This window comes from Pagrus pagrus (assembly GCF_965226575.1).
Source record: "Pagrus pagrus genome assembly, chromosome: 12".
Lineage (NCBI taxonomy): Eukaryota > Metazoa > Chordata > Actinopteri > Spariformes > Sparidae > Pagrus > Pagrus pagrus.
The window spans coordinates 21,442,391-21,465,513 of record NC_140196.1 but is presented as its reverse complement, the minus strand read 5'-3'; the positions used below and the strand labels follow the sequence as shown (position 1 = coordinate 21,465,513).

The window sequence follows — 23,123 nt, the reverse complement described above, 5'->3', positions numbered from 1 at the left end:
TCCGCCGCGTCGATATGCTGTAGGAGCGAGGCGCAGCTTCGCAATCACACCGCGGAACCGAGGAGAGGGGCGAAAAAATGATTAATCTGTCAAAGGCGAATTTGTGTTCGGGATGAGACCGCGCTGACATTCAGCCGACCGGAACGAGGCGCACAGGCGGACGCATTGGATGCACAGGAAGCCGACATCAAGCCGATGCACCGCCATAGCAGGTGGTGCTTGTATAATCGTCCAGGGTCTTGTCACTTGTCTTTGCTGCCTGATCTGCGCGTCGTTTCAGCACTGGACAGCGACCGGGACCATCGGCCACTGAAAACACCGAGGGAATCCTGAGGCGGGGTAGGCGCACAGAAACACGGCACCTCGGTGTGTGATTGTGACCGTGATGTGCTCTCTGTTCACTGTTTTTCTACTGTATATCAGCGGCTGTTTTGCACGCACGGAGCGATGCTTTTGTTTTGCCGTCATTACGCGTGATTGGTGCGTGATTTGTGGAGCCGTGAGCGCACGGGTCCGTCCAATGTGACTGTGTGGAGCCTACGGAGCCGCGCTCACCAAATGCCCTTGAAACTATAGGCTTCGTGCGGCTCGCTGTGTGTGTGTGTGTGTCTGTGTGTGCGTGTGTGTGTGTGTGTGTGTGTGTGTGTGTGTTTATGCAAGAAAGAGAGAGGGGGGGAGAGAGAGGTTATGGTGGTTGTGGTAAGCAACTGCGCAATTGTCTGTCCCTGTCTATTCACATCTCTCCTTTCTGCACCTCTCTCTCTCTCTCTCTCTCTCTCTCTCTCCCCCTCTCTCTCTCCATCACCCACAGTCGGTCCGACCCTCGCTTGGCTCGGGGCAACGCGCGGCTAGATGACTTCACTACATCAACAAGCACCGCGGTATCCTGGACTAATATAGCAGCGCCACATCTCCCCCCTCCCTCCCTCCTCTCTCTCTCTCTCTCTCTCTCTCTCTCTAGCTCTCTCTCTCACTCCATTCGCTGATCCCGAGTCCCTCCGTCCAAAGGCACCATGGGAAACCGTGGCATGGAGGACCTTATCCCGCTGGTCAACAAGCTGCAGGATGCCTTCAGCTCCATCGGGCAGGCCTGCAACCTGGACCTGCCGCAGATCGCGGTGGTCGGCGGCCAGAGCGCAGGGAAAAGCTCGGTGCTGGAGAACTTTGTCGGCAGGTAAAGATGACCACCAGAAATAGGATAATCCCTTCTCCCGTTAACCTTGAGGATGACATAAGAGGCCTATGGAGCCAATCTCTCTGTGCAGAGTTCAAACCATCTCTGCCCAGCTTTGCAGCGCCTCCTCAGATATGTTTCTGTGCTGTGTGTATATATTTAAACACACAACACTGTGATGTGGCCACTTTAGCAGAGCAGTGCAGGGAAGTGGTATTTGGGTTACAGCAGCACCTGAGGGATTTTCAGCCCAATCAGCACCAAACTGCAGTCGGGCCCCTTCACAGTCCTAGAAACATCCACCGCTTCTTCAGTTTCCAAGCATCCTCTCTCACATTCATTAATACTGCGCTGACCCTATAAAGAAACAACACTGTCATGTTCCCTGCTGTATGAAATGAGTCCAGAGGCTGCATGTGTCCATTTTAAATCATCATCCTTACTGCACATGCAGCAGCGTCAGCGCCCACTCCTGAAAACACATGAATATTCATCATCTCGCCCTGGATTTTTGGTCACTCACAACAAATAAATTATGAGCAGCTGCATTTTTTTTCCTTCGATGTAAGGATCAGGCGCTTCCCCAGTGAAACCAGGACTGGATTCTGTCTGTAACAACTAGTCTAGTGTTTATTTAAAGGTGCAGTATGTAAGAATTCTAGTTGAAAACAGTCGACAAACAGGCAAATGAAATGATCAACATAATGCGAAGAGATAACAGTTTTGATGTTGTGACGTCTTTGTGTTGTACTGCAGGGATAGCTACTGGGGTTAGCATGCTAACCAGCTAGCCTCAGATAGCATACCAGTGCAAAGCTCCTGTGCTAGCGGTGTAAACACCAACACTCCCCTGGTGCTCCGAGCTTCCAGTTCGAGCCCAATAGATGCACGTTTTACCAAGCTAACTAGATAACAGCAGCTCTAGTTAGCAGCAGTTAGCGGTTACTCAGGCGGATATGCTGCCTGCTGCTTGAAGTAAGAATTATGGAATCCTATCAAAGATGTAGCTATATATTGCGTTGCACAGATATCTGGTGAAGTTAGCATGCTAACCAGCTAGCCTCGGCCTGTCCTTCTTCACAATATGAGCTCCGAGTCTGGACCGATAGCTGCAGAGCAAACTCAGCTCATAGCGGCTGCAGTTAGCAGCCGTTAGCGGTTACTCTGATGATATGCTGTCCCCCATTTGTTTGGAGTATGATTCAAATAGGTGGCCGCTTTTACACACTGCTCCTTTAAGTAGCACTTAGAACAGAGTAACCGCTAACTGCTGCTAACTGTAGCTGCTAACTGTAGCTGCTGTTAGTTGTTAGCTCAGTTTGCCTTGCAGGTAGCGGTCTGGACTGGGAGCTAGTATTATGAAAAAGGACAGGCCAGAGCCAGCTGGTTAGCATGCTAACTTCAATAGGTATCTCGAAAGCACAAATCTTTGATACAACTCTTATTTCTTCACATTCTGTTGATGATTTTTACATTTTGAATGTTTTCAAACAAAAACTTGTACGTATTGCCCCTTTAATCTCAGAATTTTCTGAAACATTAACTCTCAAAATTGATTCATTTATTGTTGCATTTCATTAGCTGTGCCGTGGCTGCACCAGGTGATATAATATGTAACAAATTAAAGGGTCACTCCGTCCGTTTGACATATAAAGGTCAGTTTATTCGTCAGCACTCAGCCTGTGACATCAGTTTGTCTTCTGCGGCTCTGGAGGGAGCTCTCTAATGTCTGAGTAAGTAACCTTGATGATGTCATCAGGGTTATTTTTGATTACGTCCTAAGGGTTGTCTGAGTAAGGCTGTAGACTCTGAATGTTTGGCAGAAAATGTTTCATAAGCTGGGGGTCTCGAAGACAAGAGTAGGAAAGGTCAGATAAAAGACGCTTTAAGACGCTCTTATTTCAATCTGTCTCTTCACCGACTTTGTGGACCTCTTTATCGCCATTTCAAGAAGACACAGTCACAGGCCATTAACTAGATTGTCTTCAGTGTGACCAAGTAGTTTGTGTCTAACAAACATGTGCAGTTCCAGATGGACGCATTGATTTGTCCTGTTCCAGCCTCATTGAGAGTCGTGATGCTGAGTAATGGTCCATCTGTCCAGAACTGGCTCTGCACAGCGCTGAATGGACAAGTGGTGGGCCGGTCTTTTTTTAACTCGGCCCACTTGAGGGAGTTCCTAGGGTCGATATGCGTTAATAAGGTTTCTCAGAGCAGACCTGTAGCACGTGAGGGTTGGCATGATGGCTGCCATGACTAGTGGACAAGATGAGCTGGTGTGGAACCCATCAGGCCATGTCATCGTTTTTAATTGAGAGCAGTGCAGCTCTTCATTTTGAGCACTTTGTTGCGGCAGCAGCTGAAAGCTACAGGAGCTGTTGTTTTAAAATGGCACCCACTACACTCACACTGTGTTGAACTGGCTCATAGCATACCAGATGAGTGACATTGAAGGCTGTACAGAAGCTGGCATACCATTATAAAGACTGCAATTATAAGAAATGTGCCTTTCAAGAGTTAAAAAGACAAAAAGCCTCCAGATGAAGATATCATTATGCCCCATATAACCAGCCCTGCACTCTATGATACATGTTTACATTGGGGATGGTTAAATATAATGAGCAATGTCTTTCCTTAGGGACTTTCTGCCCCGTGGATCTGGTATTGTCACCCGCAGGCCCCTGGTTCTGCAGCTTATCAGTGCCACTGCAGGTGGGCGCACACACATTACACACCCACACATGCCAGCATGCACACACATACACACATACGCTCAAACGCGGCCTCCCCCTCTCCCTGTTTTAAATGCGACTGCTTTTTTCTCCCTGGCTTTTTTCCCTCTCACACTGGCATTATTTTCCTCTTCATACAGACGGAGCACAGCCACCACTAATCTCACTTCTGTGTTCTTCATTTGCATCCTCTCAGAATGGGGTGAATTCCTCCACTGCAAAGGGAAGAAGTTCACAGATTTCGACGAGATTCGCCAAGAGATCGAGGCAGAGACGGACCGCATCACGGGGGCCAACAAAGGCATATCTCCCGTCCCCATCAACCTGCGGGTTTACTCCCCTCACGGTATGAAGCCGTAACTCAGCTCACCTTGTCGGGTGACATCACGCAATAACACTTCTGAGTCATAGTAGACTGTGAGAAGCTGTGAGTCATCATATTCTTTCTCTTTGGACTAATTGCTTTTTAAAAAATTGGTTCATTCATATTCAAACACACCATACTGAGGCTATACTAACGTCCTGATTGTTTGCTCTGTTAAAGTGAATAACCAGAGCCTTGACGTGAATTGAATTTGAAATGGTGGACTAACTAATCAGCTTTCTACCATCTGTGATCCTTTGCCACTTAAGCTCCATTTAAACTGATACTGTGAGTTGTTTGGCATTAGCTTACTGCTGTTAGCCCTTAGCATATACTTATGATGTACAACAGTTACTAAATGGAGATTTAGCTTACACATGCACTAAATTACAACAAGTTATAAAACAGAAACATTGTTGGACGTACGTGTCAGCTTTGATATTTACACCAACAAGCTGCCAGTTGTGCTAACTGTTGTGTAGGCTAGCTAATGGAAACCAAATGATGAAGCTTGCTTGCTAACGTGTACGCTGTTCAGGATGAAGAGCAGTAGAGGTAACTTAGTTAAGGAATATGGCCAACGTATCTAACCCCATACTAGATTTAAATGCTGTTTGATAATAATGTAAATCCTAACTTACAAAACGGAATGCTAATAGCGTTAGCTTAGTTGACCAGATGTTGTTGGTTTGGCTCAGTGGCGGCTTGTGACTCTAGAAATTGGGGAGGAAAGGAGGAAAACTGACCCACCATGTTATGTTATTTAAATACTAATAGCAAGAAAAATGATTTTATAAATGACACTGAGACCTGGTAATGTTTTACTTCAACCAACTACTATTTTATCGCTCTTGCATCTCAACAATGGAGAAGGAGCTACCACCTCCGCCTCAAGGCTAGCATAGTCAGACATTTTCCTGTCCTACTCAACTACATTAACACTATGAACTAACTAACTAACAAACTAATATCTACATTAACAAAGGGTTGTAAGATAGCTTGGTGAGCATATAGCTTGTCCCCCTGAAGCTATATTCGGAAATCTAGCAATCCAAACAAAGACATCCATGAAGTTTTAATGGTGCAACACCATTGTAATGCTAGTTTGAAGCTAGCTGGTTCCTAAGAACTTGGAAAAGGCCTGATAAACAACTTATTGATGAATTTATCATCATCAGTTTAAAGACTAACTGTTATGTGGATTTTTATATATTATTTTCAGCTTCTTTGTGTGTAAATACAGTTCTGATTGTTAACGTATTTATTTTTTCCTGTTTTAGAGGGCAATGTTGAAGAGGATGAAAAAATGTAAATAAAATCCCTCTCCGGCTAACAAAATGTCACAGTAGTATGGCTCGTTCTCCTTATTTTGTATTCCTCTGACTGTGCAGTGCTGAACCTGACTCTCATCGACCTGCCGGGGATCACCAAGGTGCCGGTCGGAGACCAGCCCGTGGACATCGAGCAGCAGATTAGGGACATGATTATGCAGTTCATCTGCAGAGAAAGCTGCCTGATCCTGGCCGTCACTCCGGCCAACACTGACCTGGCCAACTCTGACGCTCTCAAACTCGCAAAGGATGTGGATCCTCAGGGTAAGGACAGTGGGAGTGAAGGAGCCTGCAGGGGAGATGTGGAAAGAGGAATGAATGCATATGAACGATTGGCGAGGCGAACACATCAAATCTGTATCAGCTGCGGGATGGTTCTCAGTGTCTGACCTTGTCCTTTGACCTCTCTGATTGTGGAAACAGAATATCCCTAAAGGGATCGATCAAGTGTCACATTATTATTAGAAACAAGGGGCTGAGAGCAGGGGAAAATGGAGGATAAGGGTGGCGTCAAAAGATAAATGGCGAGACGTAAGAAGATAAATCCAGGAGATAGAAAAAAAGACACTGGGATAAATACGAAGGGTAAGAAAGGAGAAAGAAATCAAATTAATTCAATGCCCAAAGAGTTTGACCTTCAGACAGAAGAGGAGGACACAGGAGAGGAGAGAGGATAGAATTAGCCAGACAGAGGAGGACTTGGACTAAATAACCTTGCGGGAGGGATGAATGACATCAGACAAGGAGAGTGAGTTAAAAGAGATGGAATCAAATCAGAGTAACAGTGAAGAAAGAAGAACGAAACAACAGTTTGACACCAAAACATTCAGTTTACGATGATATAAAACAGCAGAAAATACTCACAATGAAGAAGATGGTACCAGAAATTGTTGCATTTTTACATCCTTCCTTTGCTCTTTTTGAACCCTTTTAAAGGTATGAGGACCATCGGAGTGATCACCAAACTGGATTTGATGGACGAGGGCACAGACGCTCGAGATGTGCTGGAGAACAAACTGCTGCCGCTACGAAGAGGTGTGTGTTGCACAGCACAGTGAGCTGAGCCAGACACGTCTTTTGGCTCTTCTACTTTCTCTTTCTCTTTTGTCCAACATCTCTGTCCTCATCCTACCTTCTCTCCTCTTCCAATGCTTGCTTTTTCTGTTGATCTTGCTCGTGCCACTGCTGCCTTTCTCTGCTGGGATTGTCATTCATTATTTCTCTCTCCGTTTGTTTATTAATTCCTAGGTTATATCGGAGTGGTGAATCGCAGTCAGAAAGACATCGATGGGAAGAAAGATATCAAGGCGGCTCTGGAGGCTGAGAGGAAGTTCTTCCTGTCCCACCCGTCGTACAGGCACATGGCTGAAAAGATGGGCACCCCACGGCTGCAGAGAGTGCTCAACGAGGTGATCCTAGATTTACTCGTAGTGCTTTCCCACAGCGCACTTTACATAATTAATACGAGGGTAGACTTTTTTTTCACTTCCATTGTACGGCATGCCAACGTGGGTGAGTGTCAGTAGGTGGAAAACGCACTCTCTTTCTAGTTCAGCTTGTAATAATTTATCATTTCACTCAGGCGTGGATTCCACATTTTTTCGGCATTGTTACTGTGTGACACACTCTTGATGGTAAATCTCTGCAGCCAGTGCAGCCAACATGCCAGTAACATAATCTACTTATCGGTGCTCCTATGCGATTGTCATTTTTCCGGCTTTGTGTCTCCATAGCAACTGACCAACCATATCCGGGACACGCTGCCAGGGTTCCGTAGCAAGCTGCAGTCCCAGCTGTTGGCTCTGGACAAGGAGGCCGAGGAATACCGGGGATACCGACCTGATGACCCGTCCCGCAAAACAAAGCAGCTGTTGCAGTCAGTACCCCAGTTTGCTCACGACAAGAGCGTTTACATTAGATTCAGTGCATAAAAAATGAGCGTCGTGCAAAAACATCTCACTTCTGTAAAAATGATACTTTCCTACTTGGCAACCGTTGCTTGTCGGCTTATGTCCGAGAGGTCAGACGTCGTTGCTTGCCTTTTATTTATTGCACTCTGTCCGTTGTTTCAGGATGGTGCAGCAGTTCTCTGTGGACTTTGAGAAAAGGATCGAGGGTTCAGGGGATCAGGTGGACACCGTGGAGCTGTCTGGTGGAGCCAAAATCAACCGAATCTTTCACGAGCGTTTCCCCTTTGAACTGGTCAAGGTGATATATTGCACATACTGCACTTTTGACCTCTTTCAAATACCAGTGGTGTTTTTCTTTAAAGGTGCAGTCAGCGAGTCTGAGACGATACACTTTTTGTCAAACTGAGTGAATATCTCCTCAGGCTCTGTGTGCCATTAATGCATATTAATTTAGGAGAGGGCTATAAATGTAGATATTAATTCTAGCTATGTGAAGAGAAATCTACTGTTCATTCGCAGCCTTGGGTCTGAAAATGAGGAACAATGTGGCTTGGACAGTACTACACAACACTATTCTAGCCAATCAGCAACAGAGGAACCAGTTGCACACTGCCCTCCGCCTGGTCTTCTGCCAGTTACTCTTCTGCATCCTCACCCGTGATGAATGGAGATACACCATGATTGTAATGAAAGATATGAAAGCGATATAACCACGCCAACTTTGTATGAAAACAAATGTAAATCTTTTTTATTATGCCAATAATGGCAGAATATTTTTCTGTGGCTGTTTTATGGCTTTATATCGACAGGACAGTTTAGAGGTGATAGGAAATGTGATGAGAAGGGGGATGACATGCGGCAAAGGGCGGCACACTCGAACCCTGGGCCGCTGCAGCGAGGACAAAGCCTCTGTATGTGGGTCGTCGCTCTACCCCCTGAGCTACTGGGGCACCCTGTATCAGTTTTACTTGCCACAGCAGACCTCACGTTCGTTCACTTGTAATTTCTCGGCAGAACCTGTGTAACATTACTCACAGGTGCTAACCTACCCCCGGGCAGCAGACACTCCGAACTCGGCCATTTTTTTGTTACAGCCGGCCAGTTGTTAGTGTCGTTGCCATGGCAATGTGCGTCCAATCCATGCATTTGGGGGGCGGAGCTTCTGAAGGAGCGCTGAAGGCAGGCTGTGTTTGTTTGTCTGTTGAGTTGAAATAATATCAACAATCTTTCTCCAGAATCGCTTACTCCCCCTTTAAATTGGGCGTTAATGTCTTGTGTTTTTCTTTAGTGCATTAACCGGATGCCTGTGGTCCTGATTTTAAAATGAACGAGGGCCCAAGCCTTTCAAACACACCCTCAGAAAATTCTGACCATAAGGCAGTCAAATTTAAGTATAATGGATCTCTGCTCCCTCATTTGCTAACAGAAAAAACAGCGTTAATGACCTCAGTCCTCACTGACAGCTATTGCACTGAGTCATCCGCACGATTCTATCTTGTTTAAAGACAGTTACACTTTCCTGAAACTGCACAGGGAGCAACTGGAATAATAAAACTCTTTAACACTTGGTTGAATATTAGACTAAATGACACTTTTTACACTCAGTTTCCTCCTTTGTTTTCTTTGTCATCGTCATGTTTCCTCCCATCTCCTCATGCACAGCCTCTCATGTTCTCTGATTCACTGATTGTCTCTTGAATGATCCCTGAACAGCTTCACTACTGTCAGTGCCTGTTCAAACTCATTGTACAAATACAGCTTTTGGTGCTGTTTTCCTTCTTTTTTTTTAATATTGTAATTATTCTTTGTATCTCTTGATGCTGTCTCATCTTTTACAGTTTCACAACTCCACTCCCTGTGTCCCCTGTCTAAACTACACCTCTCTGTTCCCCTCAGATGGAGTGTGATGAGAAGGAGATGCGTCGGGAGATCAGTTATGCCATCAAGAACATCCACGGTATCAGGTAGGACTCTTTCAGCCACCAAAAAGTCCTCCAAATATTTAAGATACACTATTGGGTGAATCTCCTCTTTCTGCCTGTTAACATTATAAAGGTACGACTGCATGTATTCACAGTCCGAAGACAGTCTTATGTATTAGCGTTGATGTAGCAAACATCATAACAAGTAAAAATACAGAGGTTTTTAATTTGGTTTGCCAGCAGCCTAAAAAACATGGTCTGTGTGGGGATTTGTGAACAAGGGAGGAGCATGCTGTCCCTCTTTGTTTCTTCTTTTAGCTCAGCCTCTCCGTGTGTTTCTATATTGACTCAGCAGCGGTTAGCCACCATAGCGAAAAAAATTGCCACCCAAGTGAAAGAGAGTCCGACATTTAAAGAAACACCACATTTCAGCCTGAATTCTCTCCAAAAAAAATAGCAGGGGCCGCTATCTGCCATGAAAAGAAAGGTTTTGGCAGTAACCCTTTTATTATTATAGCAGCCACTGACTGTTCACTATAAAGGCTATGGTTACTACTGGAAGAACCAAATTAAAGATAAAAATAGACGTCATTGAAAAGGGAATCCATATTTCATCACAATTATATCCTTCTTCTCTTCCTCTTGGTGTGTTTCAGGACTGGACTTTTCACCCCAGACATGGCGTTTGAGGCCATCGTGAAGAAGCAGATCATTAAGCTGAAGGGGCCCTGCGTCAAGTGTGTGGACATGGTCATCCAGGAACTGATCAACACCGTGCGTCAGTGCTCCACCAAGGTAGTTCATGTGGTTTTTACTGGGGTTTGGAAGAGGGAAGGAGGGGAGGATAGTCGATGATTAAAAGTGAAATGTGTAATGCAAGTACGTGTGATGAGTGATAAGCTGTGTGATGTGTTTTCAGCTGGAATGCTTCCCAATGCTGCGCGAGGAAACAGAGAGAATCGTGACGTCTCACATCCGAGACAGAGAGAGTCGGGCCAAGGACCAGGTGACACTCATTAGTTTGTAATTATGGAGATACACACTCGCTTTTGAGGGAAGATCTGTGACACGCATACGCAGATATGTACGCAAAGCAAACAGCTCAGTCAGTTTTTCTTCATATGGAGAGATCTTTTAATTCTATGTCAAGTGCTTTAAAACTTGGCTAAATAAATACTATTATTATTATTATTATTATTATTATTATTATTTCTTTCTTTCGCTTAAATAAATTGCATTTAAGATGGGCAAATGGTGCTCGAAAGCTCATGGCACAAAATTAAAAACATGGTGGAAATTTACATATTTCATGGGTTTCAGACATGGGGGTGACAAAATTGCTCGCTAGGGCCCCTTAAATTGCAGACTTCTTTCACCTACATGTATGCTGGCAAGTTTTTATATAAGTATTTGTTTAAGAATAAGTTACACTCACTTCATGTTCATTGTGTTGTCTTCCAGGTTCTGCTGTTGATAGACGTCCAGCTCTCTTACATCAACACTAACCACGAAGACTTCATTGGCTTTGCTAAGTAAAGACTCTATCTATTAGCTCGGCCTCGCCGCAATAATAAATTATTTATGATCATGAGGCTTGTGAAAAACAAATGTTAAGACCTCCTTTTACCCCTGTCATGTTTTTCCCCCCCTCTCTCCCCCGTCACCCCGTCTCTCCTGCCATCTCCCCGCGTTGTTGTCTCTCCACCGCAGTGCGCAGCAGAGGAGCAGTCAGACTAATAAGAGCCAGAGTTCAGCGGGAAATCAGGTGAGCGTTTGTCAAGTCTCGTCTGTCATACACGAACAGCAGAGCGCAAGGTCAAGGCAGGACGGCACGTCCACACAGCAGCAGGGTGGCTACTGCAGAGAGAGATGCTGAAATGAAAGAGATCTGATCCGCTTTCATTTCAGTACATCTTTCACATCGCACACATTTTATGTTATATACATGTTTACCTTATGTTTTCTTAGATTCTATTATTATGATTTATATTTAAGTCATGCATGCTGTATTATGTTTAGTGGGGCACCAGTTGTGTACAGTGGTTTGTTTGCTTCTCTATGATTTTATCTGAGTAGTAGAATCACTTTGGGTTCTATTACTTTATGCCACCATCATCACTGGTGTTGTTGTTGAGACATTTCCCTTTGTTTGAACCCCTCCTGTGTCATCAAGGTGCCACTTTGCATTTCATCCCCATCCCTTAGTGAGAATCTCAGCTGCCCTCTTATGGGTGTCTGTTGGTGAGTATCGCTCATTGTGGGTTATGGTTTGCAATGTCATTTGTGCCTGCAGTAACACTTCTGCCCATCGTGTGGCGCTCTGCCGCACCGCTGCATAGAAACCTGTCATTTTCTCGTTTCCCACTCTGACAGGCTGTGTGTGGGCAGGGGCATTTTCTTTTAGACGAGTTGCACAAGAAAAGCTGCCATTTTTTTAGTGCCACCAGGTTTCTAAATCCCCCACATTCCTTCCTGTTGCAGGCCTCCTCTCCTCCCGCATCAGGCCTGATTGTAAGAGTTTACTATCTAACCGTTTAATCTCTAACACCCCCTCCACCCACCAAGGTCTGCAGACTACAGGGGGTTGCCACCTAAATAGAAATAAAATTTTCCTTGGTTTTGGCATTTGAAATATCAACTTTTAGTCTGAAAGTGTGAATCCGTGCACAACAGCTTTCTAATTTGCGCCTATGACAGAAAGGCTTTGTAATGATTTGGGTAACCTCCTTAGTGGGTCTTAGGCGGTGCAAGACTGACAGTAATCTAACCTAATAATCACTTGGCACTGCGCCCACAGGCCTGTTTATGTAGGGCTTGTAGGGTTAATACACCTAACACAGATAACACACACACAACAACACGCGGACACACGCTTTATTGTGTGCTCGAGGCACTTAACACAATGGCCACGTAACGAGCTCACACGGGCCTCCGCTTGTGACGTTGTGAACACAGTTGCTTGCATGAGACCGCACTGACACACAGTCACATGCCAGGCTCTGAGTGAGTCACAAAGACACACCTAACCCGACCTTCACACACATTCCCATCGCAACTCATGCATCGGTGACGTGCACAGATTGATTCATCAAAATTAGTGTGGATGAAGAGCTCCTGTCGTCTTCTTGTTTTCTGAGTTTTTATTTTATTTACCTTTTTTTTTTTGCATCAGAGCTTTTTCTGACTTTCTCACCTCACCCTCCCCTCAGGTCATCCGCAAAGGCTGGCTGACCATCAACAACATCAGCATCATGAAGGGAGGAGCCAAAGAGTACTGGTTTGTGCTGACCGCCGAGAGCCTCTCCTGGTTCAAGGATGATGAGGTAAGTTTATATATTATTGTCTCTATTTTCTCTAATGACAATGGATCAGATGACTCTGTAAAGTGAAAGAGATCGAGACTTTTCACCAGTTCCCCTCAACTTTACAGAGCGTTTTAGTGTCTTTTGGCTAATTGTTTTGTCTTTTCCGAGCAGCAACTCTACTGTTTTTGAGCAGTGTCACTGCTTTGAACAAAAACACTCTGTAAACAAACAGCAGAAGGGCGTATATATTCTTGATTAATCGATTAGTTGTTTGGTTTATAAAATGTAAGAAAACTGTGAAAAATGTCAATCAATGTTTCCCAAAGCTCAAGATGGCGTCCTTAAATGTCTTGTTTTTGTCCACAACCCAAAGATATTAAATTCACTGCCATAGAGGAGTAAAGAAAACAGGACATAATCACTTTAAAGGAGCTAGAATCAGAGAATCTTGCTTTTAAAATGTTTTTTTTCTCAAAAAAATACTTAAATATATTTGGCATTTAATTTAATTGAGCCAATTAATAGATTGAATTCAAACAGCAGACTTGTTCAGGAGTTTAAGGGTTTGTGGGCTTGTCCCCATTTGTTTTTCAATTTCTTATTTCAGACATTTATGTTGAGATCATCTGAATGTCCTCTGAGTAAGAAGGGTAAATATTCTTTGTGGTATTGCTGTTCTGATTTACAGGGGCGCTGTGTAGTTTTGAAGATGAAATTCAAACTCAAATTTTAATATTTACCATATGAATGAGGTCATAATACAAACTGAATAAACAAGCTGTTCTCAGAGGAAAATAAGGTCCCCAGAACACAGTATGAAGTTGTGTTAAGGTCAGTTTGTTTATTCAGTTTATTCAGTCATGACAATGAAGAGAGGTTGTTTATTTAGTTTGTTTGGGCTTAAAAGAATCAGTCAGTGAAGATCTTTCTCTTCTCATTAAAACATCTTCCCAAAAACTACCATGTGCATCTTTAATTCTCTTTTTAAATTAGAATTTACTGCAAAAAAATGGAAACGAAATCAACTGAAACTGATGGATGACAGTCTGATGTTGTGCAGAGTGGAACAAGCAAATAACTTCATACATACCAACACTGGATAAATGACTTGGACGTCTTTGGAACAATTTTTTTTTTTAATCAGAATTTTTTTATTTTTGTCCTCATTATCATTGATAATACATCAGAAAGCCCAACAATGACACACAGGGGACAGCATGGACAGGATGCAGCATTTGGTCCGTCCTGCTGGCTCACTCGGCGGGCTGACGTCTATCTGCCTGTCTGTGCCTGCTGTACAGGTTGGAAGATATTCTGCACAGCAAGTGTAGATAGGCGGACACACTGCAACTCATTGAGCCAGTCGGTGTTGCTGCTGCTCTGCTGTTTGTTTGTTGGACCTTGTTTAGTCTCTTGCCAGGATGAAGCTCCAACAGATACACAGAGTAGAATCTGCAGACAACAGTGATTTCTCCGGGCTTGATCGTAAAACAGATTTGTACGTGTGGTTCCACTTGAATGTAGGTCAACTTAACTTGCGTCCAATTTACTCTCTGAGAGCATTTAGCCTTTGTTTAAGAGGGGATCACCGCAGTGATGGAGCAGTTTACTGTACGAGTTACGTATGTGGCCGTGGTTCTGTCATTCACTCGTTCTTTCCATTCATTTTTCCCTTTTGTCTCGGAGTTTCCCTTCTTTCCTCTCTTTCTTCTCTCCCCACCTCTTTCCACTGGGAATTCAGGCATTTGCCTCTTCTTTTTGCAAATTTGGATCGGTCCCAATTCCGACCAAATGTTCACTCGCAGACACCCAAAATATATGAAAGCATACTCAGACGGCGCACAGGCCGCAAAGCGCTGCCTGGCCTACAGATTGTCATGTGATACGCCGGTGTGGTAATATAGGAAATTATAGACTCCGCAGCTTCGCCTTGTATATTTCTGGTTTTACACTCCGTGAACTTTCTGAAGTCGCGTATGCATGTATGTGCACACGCGCGGATGCACATACACACATCCGCGCACCCTCCTCCCTCTCTTGGTGTGGTTGGCAGTTGCTTTGGAGCCGCTCGCATTCTTGGCAGGAAAATCACAAGTTTTTAATCCAAACATCAGCCCCCAATGTTTCAGCAGAGAGAAACCCTTCTATTAAATATCAATACCCCCCCACCCCCACCCCGAGCTATCACTTCATGATGATGAGTCACTGTTTTGACTCTGAACAATGCAGAATATCCCTCCTGAAAACAGTGAACAGTCGCATATTTTCACCTCAAAACCGACAACAGAGCCTCTCCTAAGTCTCATTTAACTGAGCAGTAGTTATTTTCTTTGTGCTTTCTTCCTTTCACCATCTGCGGGACACTTTTCCTACGACTTCTCTTGCAGTTATTTGACACCACAGAAATTTACACCAGTGTCCTTTCCTTTGCCTCAAGTCTTCCAAGCCCCATTCTGGCCACCCACAGAAATAACTTCACTGGAGGTGTCTGACTGTATTTTCAAACTCCACTTGATTGATTGGCCCTCGTTCCTTTTTGGCCCGTGTTAGATGCTTTGCAGCCACACTCGCTCCTCCTCCTCCTCCCCCCCCCCCTTCCAGTGGACCACATCTTCATCAGAGCACCAGGCTAGCAGCCTGCACACTTACTCATTCATGCTATAAATTATGAAAGCTCACTATTTTGTGAGCTTTTGGCTTCAGATCTTTTTAGAATTTGGATTTTTTTTTCTTTTCTTTCTTTTCTCTTTTACACTTTGTGTTGTCAAATCTGCAGTTAGTGTTGGAAAGTGGTGCTGTATGTTTATTCCAAAAAGCAGTGAAAAGGAAGTGGTGAGTGTTAGAATGCACTTAATACAGGTGGACATAGATCACATACAGAGAACAGCAAAGGGCGAGAAGGAAGGAACAGATGCAACAAATTAAAACACACATCTCGGATGCCAACAGAGAGACAGAGAGAGCGACACAGAAAGACAGACTGACAGACGAGGGTCCATGCCCAGTCTAACCAATGTGCAGACTACTGTACACCAGTATGACAATGAACAGGTAGTCTGAACACTGGGTGGACGGAGCCGGAGTTAAGAGCCAGGCCTTGAGTGCTGTTTTTCTGCCATTCCAGATGCTCTGTGCCCTCCCTTCGCCCCTCTCCATTTTGCCAGCAAGGATCCCCGTCTTATCGAAAACCCCCTCAAAGCCGCGAGTCGCCTCATCCGTGTTGGCCGCTCTCTGGTGCACGTCTCTTTCTTGGCGTGTTTGTTTGTTTTGCTAGATGTTTTGAGCTCTGGGTCCCCTCGCGGTCCGTTTCGGTCACGCCGGCCATGAAGAGTATCCAGCCTTGACGTGGCATATTCGCTCAGACGACTGGGACAGACTGGCTGCACGTTCAGGGAGGGGATATTACAAAAAAGAGGGAAAGAGAGAGACGGAGGGGGGGAGTGAGTGAGTGAGAAAGGGAGAGGAAGAGAGAGGAAGAGGGAGGGGACCCGTGTGACCATATATGGGCCGCAGTGACCCCTTGGGGAATACAACCCAGAAGAGTGTGCAGACTTTTCTTGTCTTCTCTTCTTTCCCCTCTCTCCTCATCCTCCTTAATTCTTACCTGCGACCTTCTACCGCCACTTTCCGGACCTTCGGACCAGATGTGGGCTTTCTTCTGCAAATCTTTTGCAAATCCACTTTTGCGCTGCTTCTTCTCGGTCTCTCTTCCTCCTCCTCCTCCTCCTCCTTCAGCCCGCCGTCTCTTTAACTTCTCCCTCCTTCCCTGGTTCTCTGTGTGCTGCTAAGCACTACCAGATGTTGAGTTTTAACGCCAGGCTGTCATTTAATCTCTCTCCCTCTCTCTCTCTCCCTCCTTCTTCAAAAAAAAATCAGGCAGGAAGTGGGCCCCTCTGGAATGGAAAGAAAAAATATTGAAAAAATATAGAGGGGGAGGGATAAAAGAAAAGAGACGGAGAGAGTTAAGAAAGATGGAGGCCGGGATGGAGTGTTGGAAAGGAGAGCGGAGCTGCTTCGGCCCGAGCATCCGTCGCAGGCTCTTTTTGAGTCGCGTCACAGCCGCGACCTCAGAAGACGAACGTTGTGTTCGAGAAGTTCCTTCTCTGGATGTCCAGTGTTTACACATATCAGCTCTTTACTCAGCCTTTAGCTACCAGCTCTCCCCGGCAAAAAACGCACCGTGAAGAACGACTGTGTCTTGACCCACACTGTAATGACTTCCACATGTGCTCTCCTTCTCTTTCTCTGTTTCTGCTTCTTCCCCCTTCTCCACCCCCCCGCCCCAACCCCCCACTACCTCCCACCCTCATTTCTCCCCCATTCCTCCTCTCTCCTGTCACCCCCTTTTCTCTTTGCTCACCCCCCCTCCCTCTTTAAAAACCTGATTTCACCTTTCTCTTATGGACCCGATCTCGTCTGTTTTTTTTTTGTTGCAGCAATTTGATTGCACAACGATTTAGAAAATAACAAACAGAGCAAATCGCATTAGTCATGAGAGCGCTCACGATCCGTACCCTTCTGTTTTTCTCATTCTCAGGAGAAGGAGAAGAAGTACATGCTCCCTCTGGACAACCTGAAGGTCCGCGATGTGGAGAAGAGTTTCATGTCCAGCAAGCACATATTCTGTATTTTCAATACGGAGTCAAGGTCAGCTGTGGGATCTTCAAATTAAAATTTCTGCGTCTCTTTTTAAAAGAGATTCTAGTTCCAAATAAAACTTTTGACGACAATCACGTGCTGCAGACGGAGTTAGAGAGTTCAGGGCCCGTGTGCTGGTGCAGCGGCTGAAATATGTTTTAGATTATGTGTTTAGTACAGTATGTATGCTTGCATGTACGACTGGGACAAACTGGAACCATTTCCAGTAGATACGCAGCTCAGTTCATGGAGTTTATCATTTGTATTTGTGTTAGAGGAATACAAACATTGCGACAAATTAGTACAATAGCATGAAATAACATTTTTAAACATTTAACAGTTAATTCGAAGAACAGAATTACATGAAAATGCTGTAATATTAGGTTGATGATAACAATGTAGGAGAAAACAAACAGCCCTGACAGCACTGTAATCATAACAGGGTGAATCTATGTAAAATGTTTTATATCAGGCCCGAGCTTTGAGTCATTGGTGAGGAACGTCGTGTAAAAAGTTTTATTGTAATTCATTCATCCATTTGAAGAAGTTCTTGGCTCGAAACCTAAAAAAGAGCTAAACAATAAAATATCCCATTACCCAATACTGTCAGTACTTCCAGATGCTTAGAGTTTAAATGTTTTCTCTAACTCTTTTTGTAACGTTTGCTTCATGTCAATCATTTTCAGATAAGTTACATCAAATTATAATATTTATATAAAGGTGCAATATGTAAGAGCTGGCCCCTTGTAAAATTCATACTCGACAGATCATCAGACTAAGCCATAACTTCTGCTAACTACAGCTGCTGTTAGTCATAGTAGCTGACTCTGCCTGGACAGGGAGCTCAGAGCACTGGAGAAGTGTTGGTGCTGTTTACTGTAGGACCAGAGGGACAAAGTGGTGAGGGGCTACCTGGTTAGCATGCTAACTTCAGTAGATATCTCTGCAACACAGTACATAGATCCAAACTGTTATTTCTTTAAACTCTGTTGATAATTTTAGTAAATTTTATAATGTTTTAAACTAAATATCTTACATATTGCACCTTTAACTAAATACACTTCTATTCTTCTGTATTTTGTATCTTTTGATGGAGTTGAACCTGAGCAGTTTTGTTTTTTTCACTTTCATGAATGCATGTTGCCCTGTGTCATGGTGTGTAGGAATGTGTACAAGGATAATCGCACCCTGGAGTTGGCTTGTGACTCTCAGGAAGATGTGGAAAGCTGGAAGTCGTCTCTCCTACGTGCTGGTGTCTATCCTGAGAAGGTCATTACGGTGAGTAAACTCATTCTTTCTCTGATCTTGTGGACCTTTACTTCCTGGATGACGAGCTGTGGTTCCCTGTCCCCCCTCCAAGATAGTCGTTTTTACTAACCTTTGCCTTTGAAACTTGATGAAAATGAATTTGGACTTACAGGACTGTTATTTCAAAACAGAATGTAAGCATTCACCATTAAAGGTGCAATATTTAGGAACTGGCATCCTTTCAAATTCATATTCAAAACATACAGGGGGCAGCATATCAACAGCATAACCACTAACTTCTGCTAACTGTAGCTGCTGTTAGCTAGTTAGCTCAGTTAGTTAGCTGTGCAGCTAGGGGCCTGGGGCTAGCTGGTTATGCTAACTTCACGAGATATCTCTGCAAAATAATACATAGACATCAAAATGTCATTATGTCGACTGTTATTTCTTCACATTCTCTTGATAAGTTTGGTTATTTTTTGAATGTTTTCAACTGAAATTCTTGCATATTGCATCTTTAAAGACTCATACAATGCACCCATTTTTCTTTTGTAAATGTCGGCCCCTCTTTTCCCGTGCACCTCTCTCTCATTGTCTCATTATATTTCTCCTGTCTCCCTCTGTAGGTTGAGAGTGAGACCACCTCCACCTCAGATAACTTCTCCATGGACCCTCAGCTGGAGCGTAAAGTGGAGACCATCCGTAACCTGGTGGACTCCTACATGGCGATCGTCAACAAGTGTATCCGGGACCTCATGCCCAAGACCATCATGCATCTCATGATCAACAATGTAAGAAAAGATCCTTCAGATGTTTGAAGACAGCTTTTTTTTTTTTTACTGTATTAAAGATTCTACGACTATAATGATAAAAATGGTGAAAAAATGACCATAATTCTCACAATTCTGACTCGCCATCCTGCGTCACCTCTTCCTGCCAATAGGTGAAGGAGTTCATCAATGCAGAGCTGTTGGCCCAGCTATACTCTGCGGGTGACCAGAACGCCCTGATGGACGAGTCCCAGGAGCAGGCCCAGAGGAGGGACGAGGTGCTGAGGACCCACCAGGCCCTGAAGGAGGCGCTGGGCATCATCGGTGATATCTCCACATCCACCATCACTGTCCCCGTACCTCCGCCTGTTGACACATCCTGGATGGGAGGCCAAGGTGGTCGCAGGTAAAGTTGGCTGGAATTGAACTGATCATATGAACAAAAACTGTTGCTACATGAGCTCTTTTCCTACGAAACCACATTCAATACTATATCCTTTCTCCAGGTCACCTCCACCCAGCCCCACCGCCCCAAGGAGGATGTCTTCAGGCCAGCGCCCGGCTCCCCGAGGGGCCCCGCCACCACCAAACCGCCCAGGACCCCTGGGGCCCTTTAATAACAGTGCTGACAGTCCTCAGGCTCCCAGCCGCCCAAACAGGGCTCCTCCTAGCATCCCCAGGTAAACACAGCCTTCACATAACTGTTCTGTTAGGTGGATGTTGTGTATGTTGCATATTAATAACAAATAAATTGAATCTTTTCACATATAATTGAATTGAACGACATAATGGAAAACTAAAGAACATGGAGCATTCTGGAGCAAACAACAAGTCTGGCTCCATCCAACCTCTAAAGCTCACAAATTAACACTTCGTATCTTTTTTTGTAGTCGGTACGAAGACTAAAGTGTAAAACAACACCCCCCTCGTCCTCCTCAGTTTGTGAGACACGCTCAGGACATAGAGAAGAGAAAGAAATACTCAAGCAAATTTCCAGTGAAGAAAATAATTCCTGTTTCCTACGATAGTTTTAAAGGAATGTGGCATTTTGCGTAATCTGCTGGGTCAATATTCCTGTTAATCACGGGGGTCCCACTGCGGCAGTCATCATCGAGAGGACAGTGGTGTACACAGACCATCTAAGGGGCAGGGGCAAAAAATTCTTAATTATATAACATTACATTTCTGTAACAGTTTACCTATTGTTTTATTTTCATTCTGTTAAAGTCGCCAGAATTCAGGAAGCAAAGTCTCTGAAATTGTCAGTTTTTTGAGTGGAGGACTCTTGGGGGGTCTTGCTTCGGTTTTTAAAATCCCCCCTATTTTTGGGGTCTCAAGGCTGGCAAGTAAGAGCACGGTGACACACAAAACGGCACGTTTTAAAGGGAGTTATGTAGCACTCAGAATCTTTATGCTAAGCTAAGCTAAGTAGCTGTTGGCCGTAGCTTCATGAGAGTTGTGTCGATCTTCTCGTCTAACACCTCATTTTTGTTTTTAAGAATCTTTACATTTCTAATTTTGACCGTTTGTGTGAAGTTTTTTTTCACCATTTTGTTCTTTGAAGACCCTCTTTTTATTTTTCTAAACATACTGTAGCATCTGTTAAACTTGTGTGAAGACTGAAAACTAATCTCTTCTCTTCTCTTCTCTTCTCTTCTCTTCTCTTCTCTTCTCAAGCCGGCGACCTCCACCATCTCCTACAAGACAAGCCCCACCATAAACATCTGAAGGGCTTCCACACACCCCCATCACGTCCCTCTCTCATCCCCTCCATCCTCTCCTCTCTCAGCCATGGCTCTGCTGTCCTGGTCTCTCCTTAGTGCAGACACAGAAGTCTCTGACCCTTTGACCCTCAATTTCCTGCCAGGTGACGATGTCCATATATCTATGTACAGTATGGTACTTGTCTTGTGGTGTATGTGTATGTGCGCTTGTTGCTCGCCTTCGGTCCAGGTTTGCTTTAGCAGATCCACTACCCAGTATCAGTCCCTGGAACCTCTACACCCCCATCCACCCACCACCACACATAAACCCCTCACCGAGTCAGCCACTCCCCCCACTTGCTGCTTCTACATGAGGATACGCTCAGCAGTCGTACTGCCCTACTCATTCCAAAATGCAGCATGGCACATAAGCTGCTTTTATTGCATGGGAGTGTGTGTATGTAGAGTGTGCGTGCGTGTGTTTTGTGTGTGTGTATACAGGGGAGGGACTAATTTGCCTATATGTAGGCTGAGTATGATTTAGTATTGTATTAATTTATTGTATAATGCCCCATTAAGTGTTAATTATCAGCTTAATGTTCTCTTAGGAACACAAGTTGTATCTTAGTATGTGTGTGTACGTGCGTGTTTGTGCGCGAGTAACTCCGTGTATGTGTGCGTAAGGGTGTGTGTGTGAGGAACACGTGCGCATGTGCCGTTTGTCTGCACGTTTGTTGGCGTTTCAGTTGTATTTGTTTTCATGGTCGAAGCTGTTAATGATGAATCATAAAACCCACCGGGGGTAAAAATTTAATGTTGGACTTTTGTGAGTTGTTCCCGTGTTGTAGTAGCAGCCATACACACATAGCAAGGCTGAGGAGCACCTTCAGTACTCTCTATATGGAAACAGCCTCAATAACGCATTTAACCCCGTCATAGGTGTCCACCTGTGCTGTATCGGTGGTCAAGTTGTGACCCTCGCAGCCTTAAGCTCCGATACAGACGCTGACACGTGCGATGGAACTTGCCACTTGAAAGAAAAAAAAAAAAAAAGTATTTTGTTCCTTCTTGAACGAACAGAGAACATGTATTTACATGTTTCCATTTAGCCTTTTTCTCAGGTTCGAAACATGCAACTCCATGCACATCACAAACTAGCGCTCTTTCTCTTCTCTCGACTCGTCTGACCTCTCTTATTTCCTCCGCTCTCACGACCATTGAAGCCAGTCTGTAAGTCAGCGTCTGCGCCAGAGCTTAAGGTGCTGTCGTCAATGTTCAAGTGCTTCTCTGTCACTTTGTTATTGTGTATGTGGGCCTAAACTGTGTTCTGATGTATATAGGTAATGATAAGGAGATACTGTACCTGTGGACTATAAAGACCTCATCAAGGATCCTAGCGCTTTAATCGTTCTCTGTGTCTCTATTCACTAAATGCTCTCTTCTCTCTAATTTAGACTGCCTTACCGGCATGAATTACAATTCTGTATTGCCAAAGCTAAATGTAGAAAGAGAATCGGAAAAGTGGAACAAAAAAAATAATAAATAAAAAAAATCTGCTGAAGACCAACGACAACAACAAAATGGTACCTGTTGTAGTGAGACGGCATTGTTTAGCAGAGGGCATAATGTTAAGCTGGGAAATGCATCAGTTGTTATTTTCGGTGTCTCTGTATCACTCCTCAATAAACTTCTTCCTCATAATGTCTCACTTTGTCCACAGAGTGTTTATTGTTTAAACAACTGGGTTTGGAGTCAAGTATATATTTATGTAGACCTCTCGCTGGAGCGCAGTAATAACATGTCAGTCACAAATACTATGCTCTCGCTTGCTGGCTTACTGATGAATACCGAAATTTCACATTTCAAAAATTATCTGCAAAAACAGTCATTTTGCAACATATTCTGTGAAAGCCTATTGTATGAATACTATAGTCCCACTGTAGATTACTATGCACGCTTTAGTGGTGTTATTACCACGTTCAGTGAATCCCAAGACGATGAACAAGCCTTGAATACATCACCAGTG

At 44.3% G+C, this 23,123-nt stretch overlaps 1 protein-coding gene across 1 annotated transcript; it reads left to right on the top strand.

The window, feature by feature from the left end:
* dnm3b (dynamin 3b) lies at positions 1 to 22,802 on the top strand. Its single transcript, XM_084369244.1, has 21 exons — positions 1 to 339; positions 812 to 1,174; positions 3,813 to 3,886; positions 4,103 to 4,252; positions 5,662 to 5,865; positions 6,538 to 6,636; positions 6,850 to 7,010; positions 7,335 to 7,477; positions 7,674 to 7,809; positions 9,408 to 9,475; positions 10,090 to 10,228; positions 10,353 to 10,439; positions 10,895 to 10,965; positions 11,144 to 11,198; positions 12,643 to 12,756; positions 17,276 to 17,385; positions 18,540 to 18,654; positions 19,251 to 19,415; positions 19,568 to 19,800; positions 19,901 to 20,074; positions 21,072 to 22,802. The coding sequence occupies exons 2-21, from the start codon at positions 1,014 to 1,016 to the stop codon at positions 21,112 to 21,114; spliced, it is 2,502 nt and encodes an 833-aa protein (XP_084225370.1). The 5' UTR covers positions 1 to 339; positions 812 to 1,013; the 3' UTR covers positions 21,115 to 22,802.
* The last annotated feature ends 321 nt before the right edge of the window (positions 22,803 to 23,123 follow it).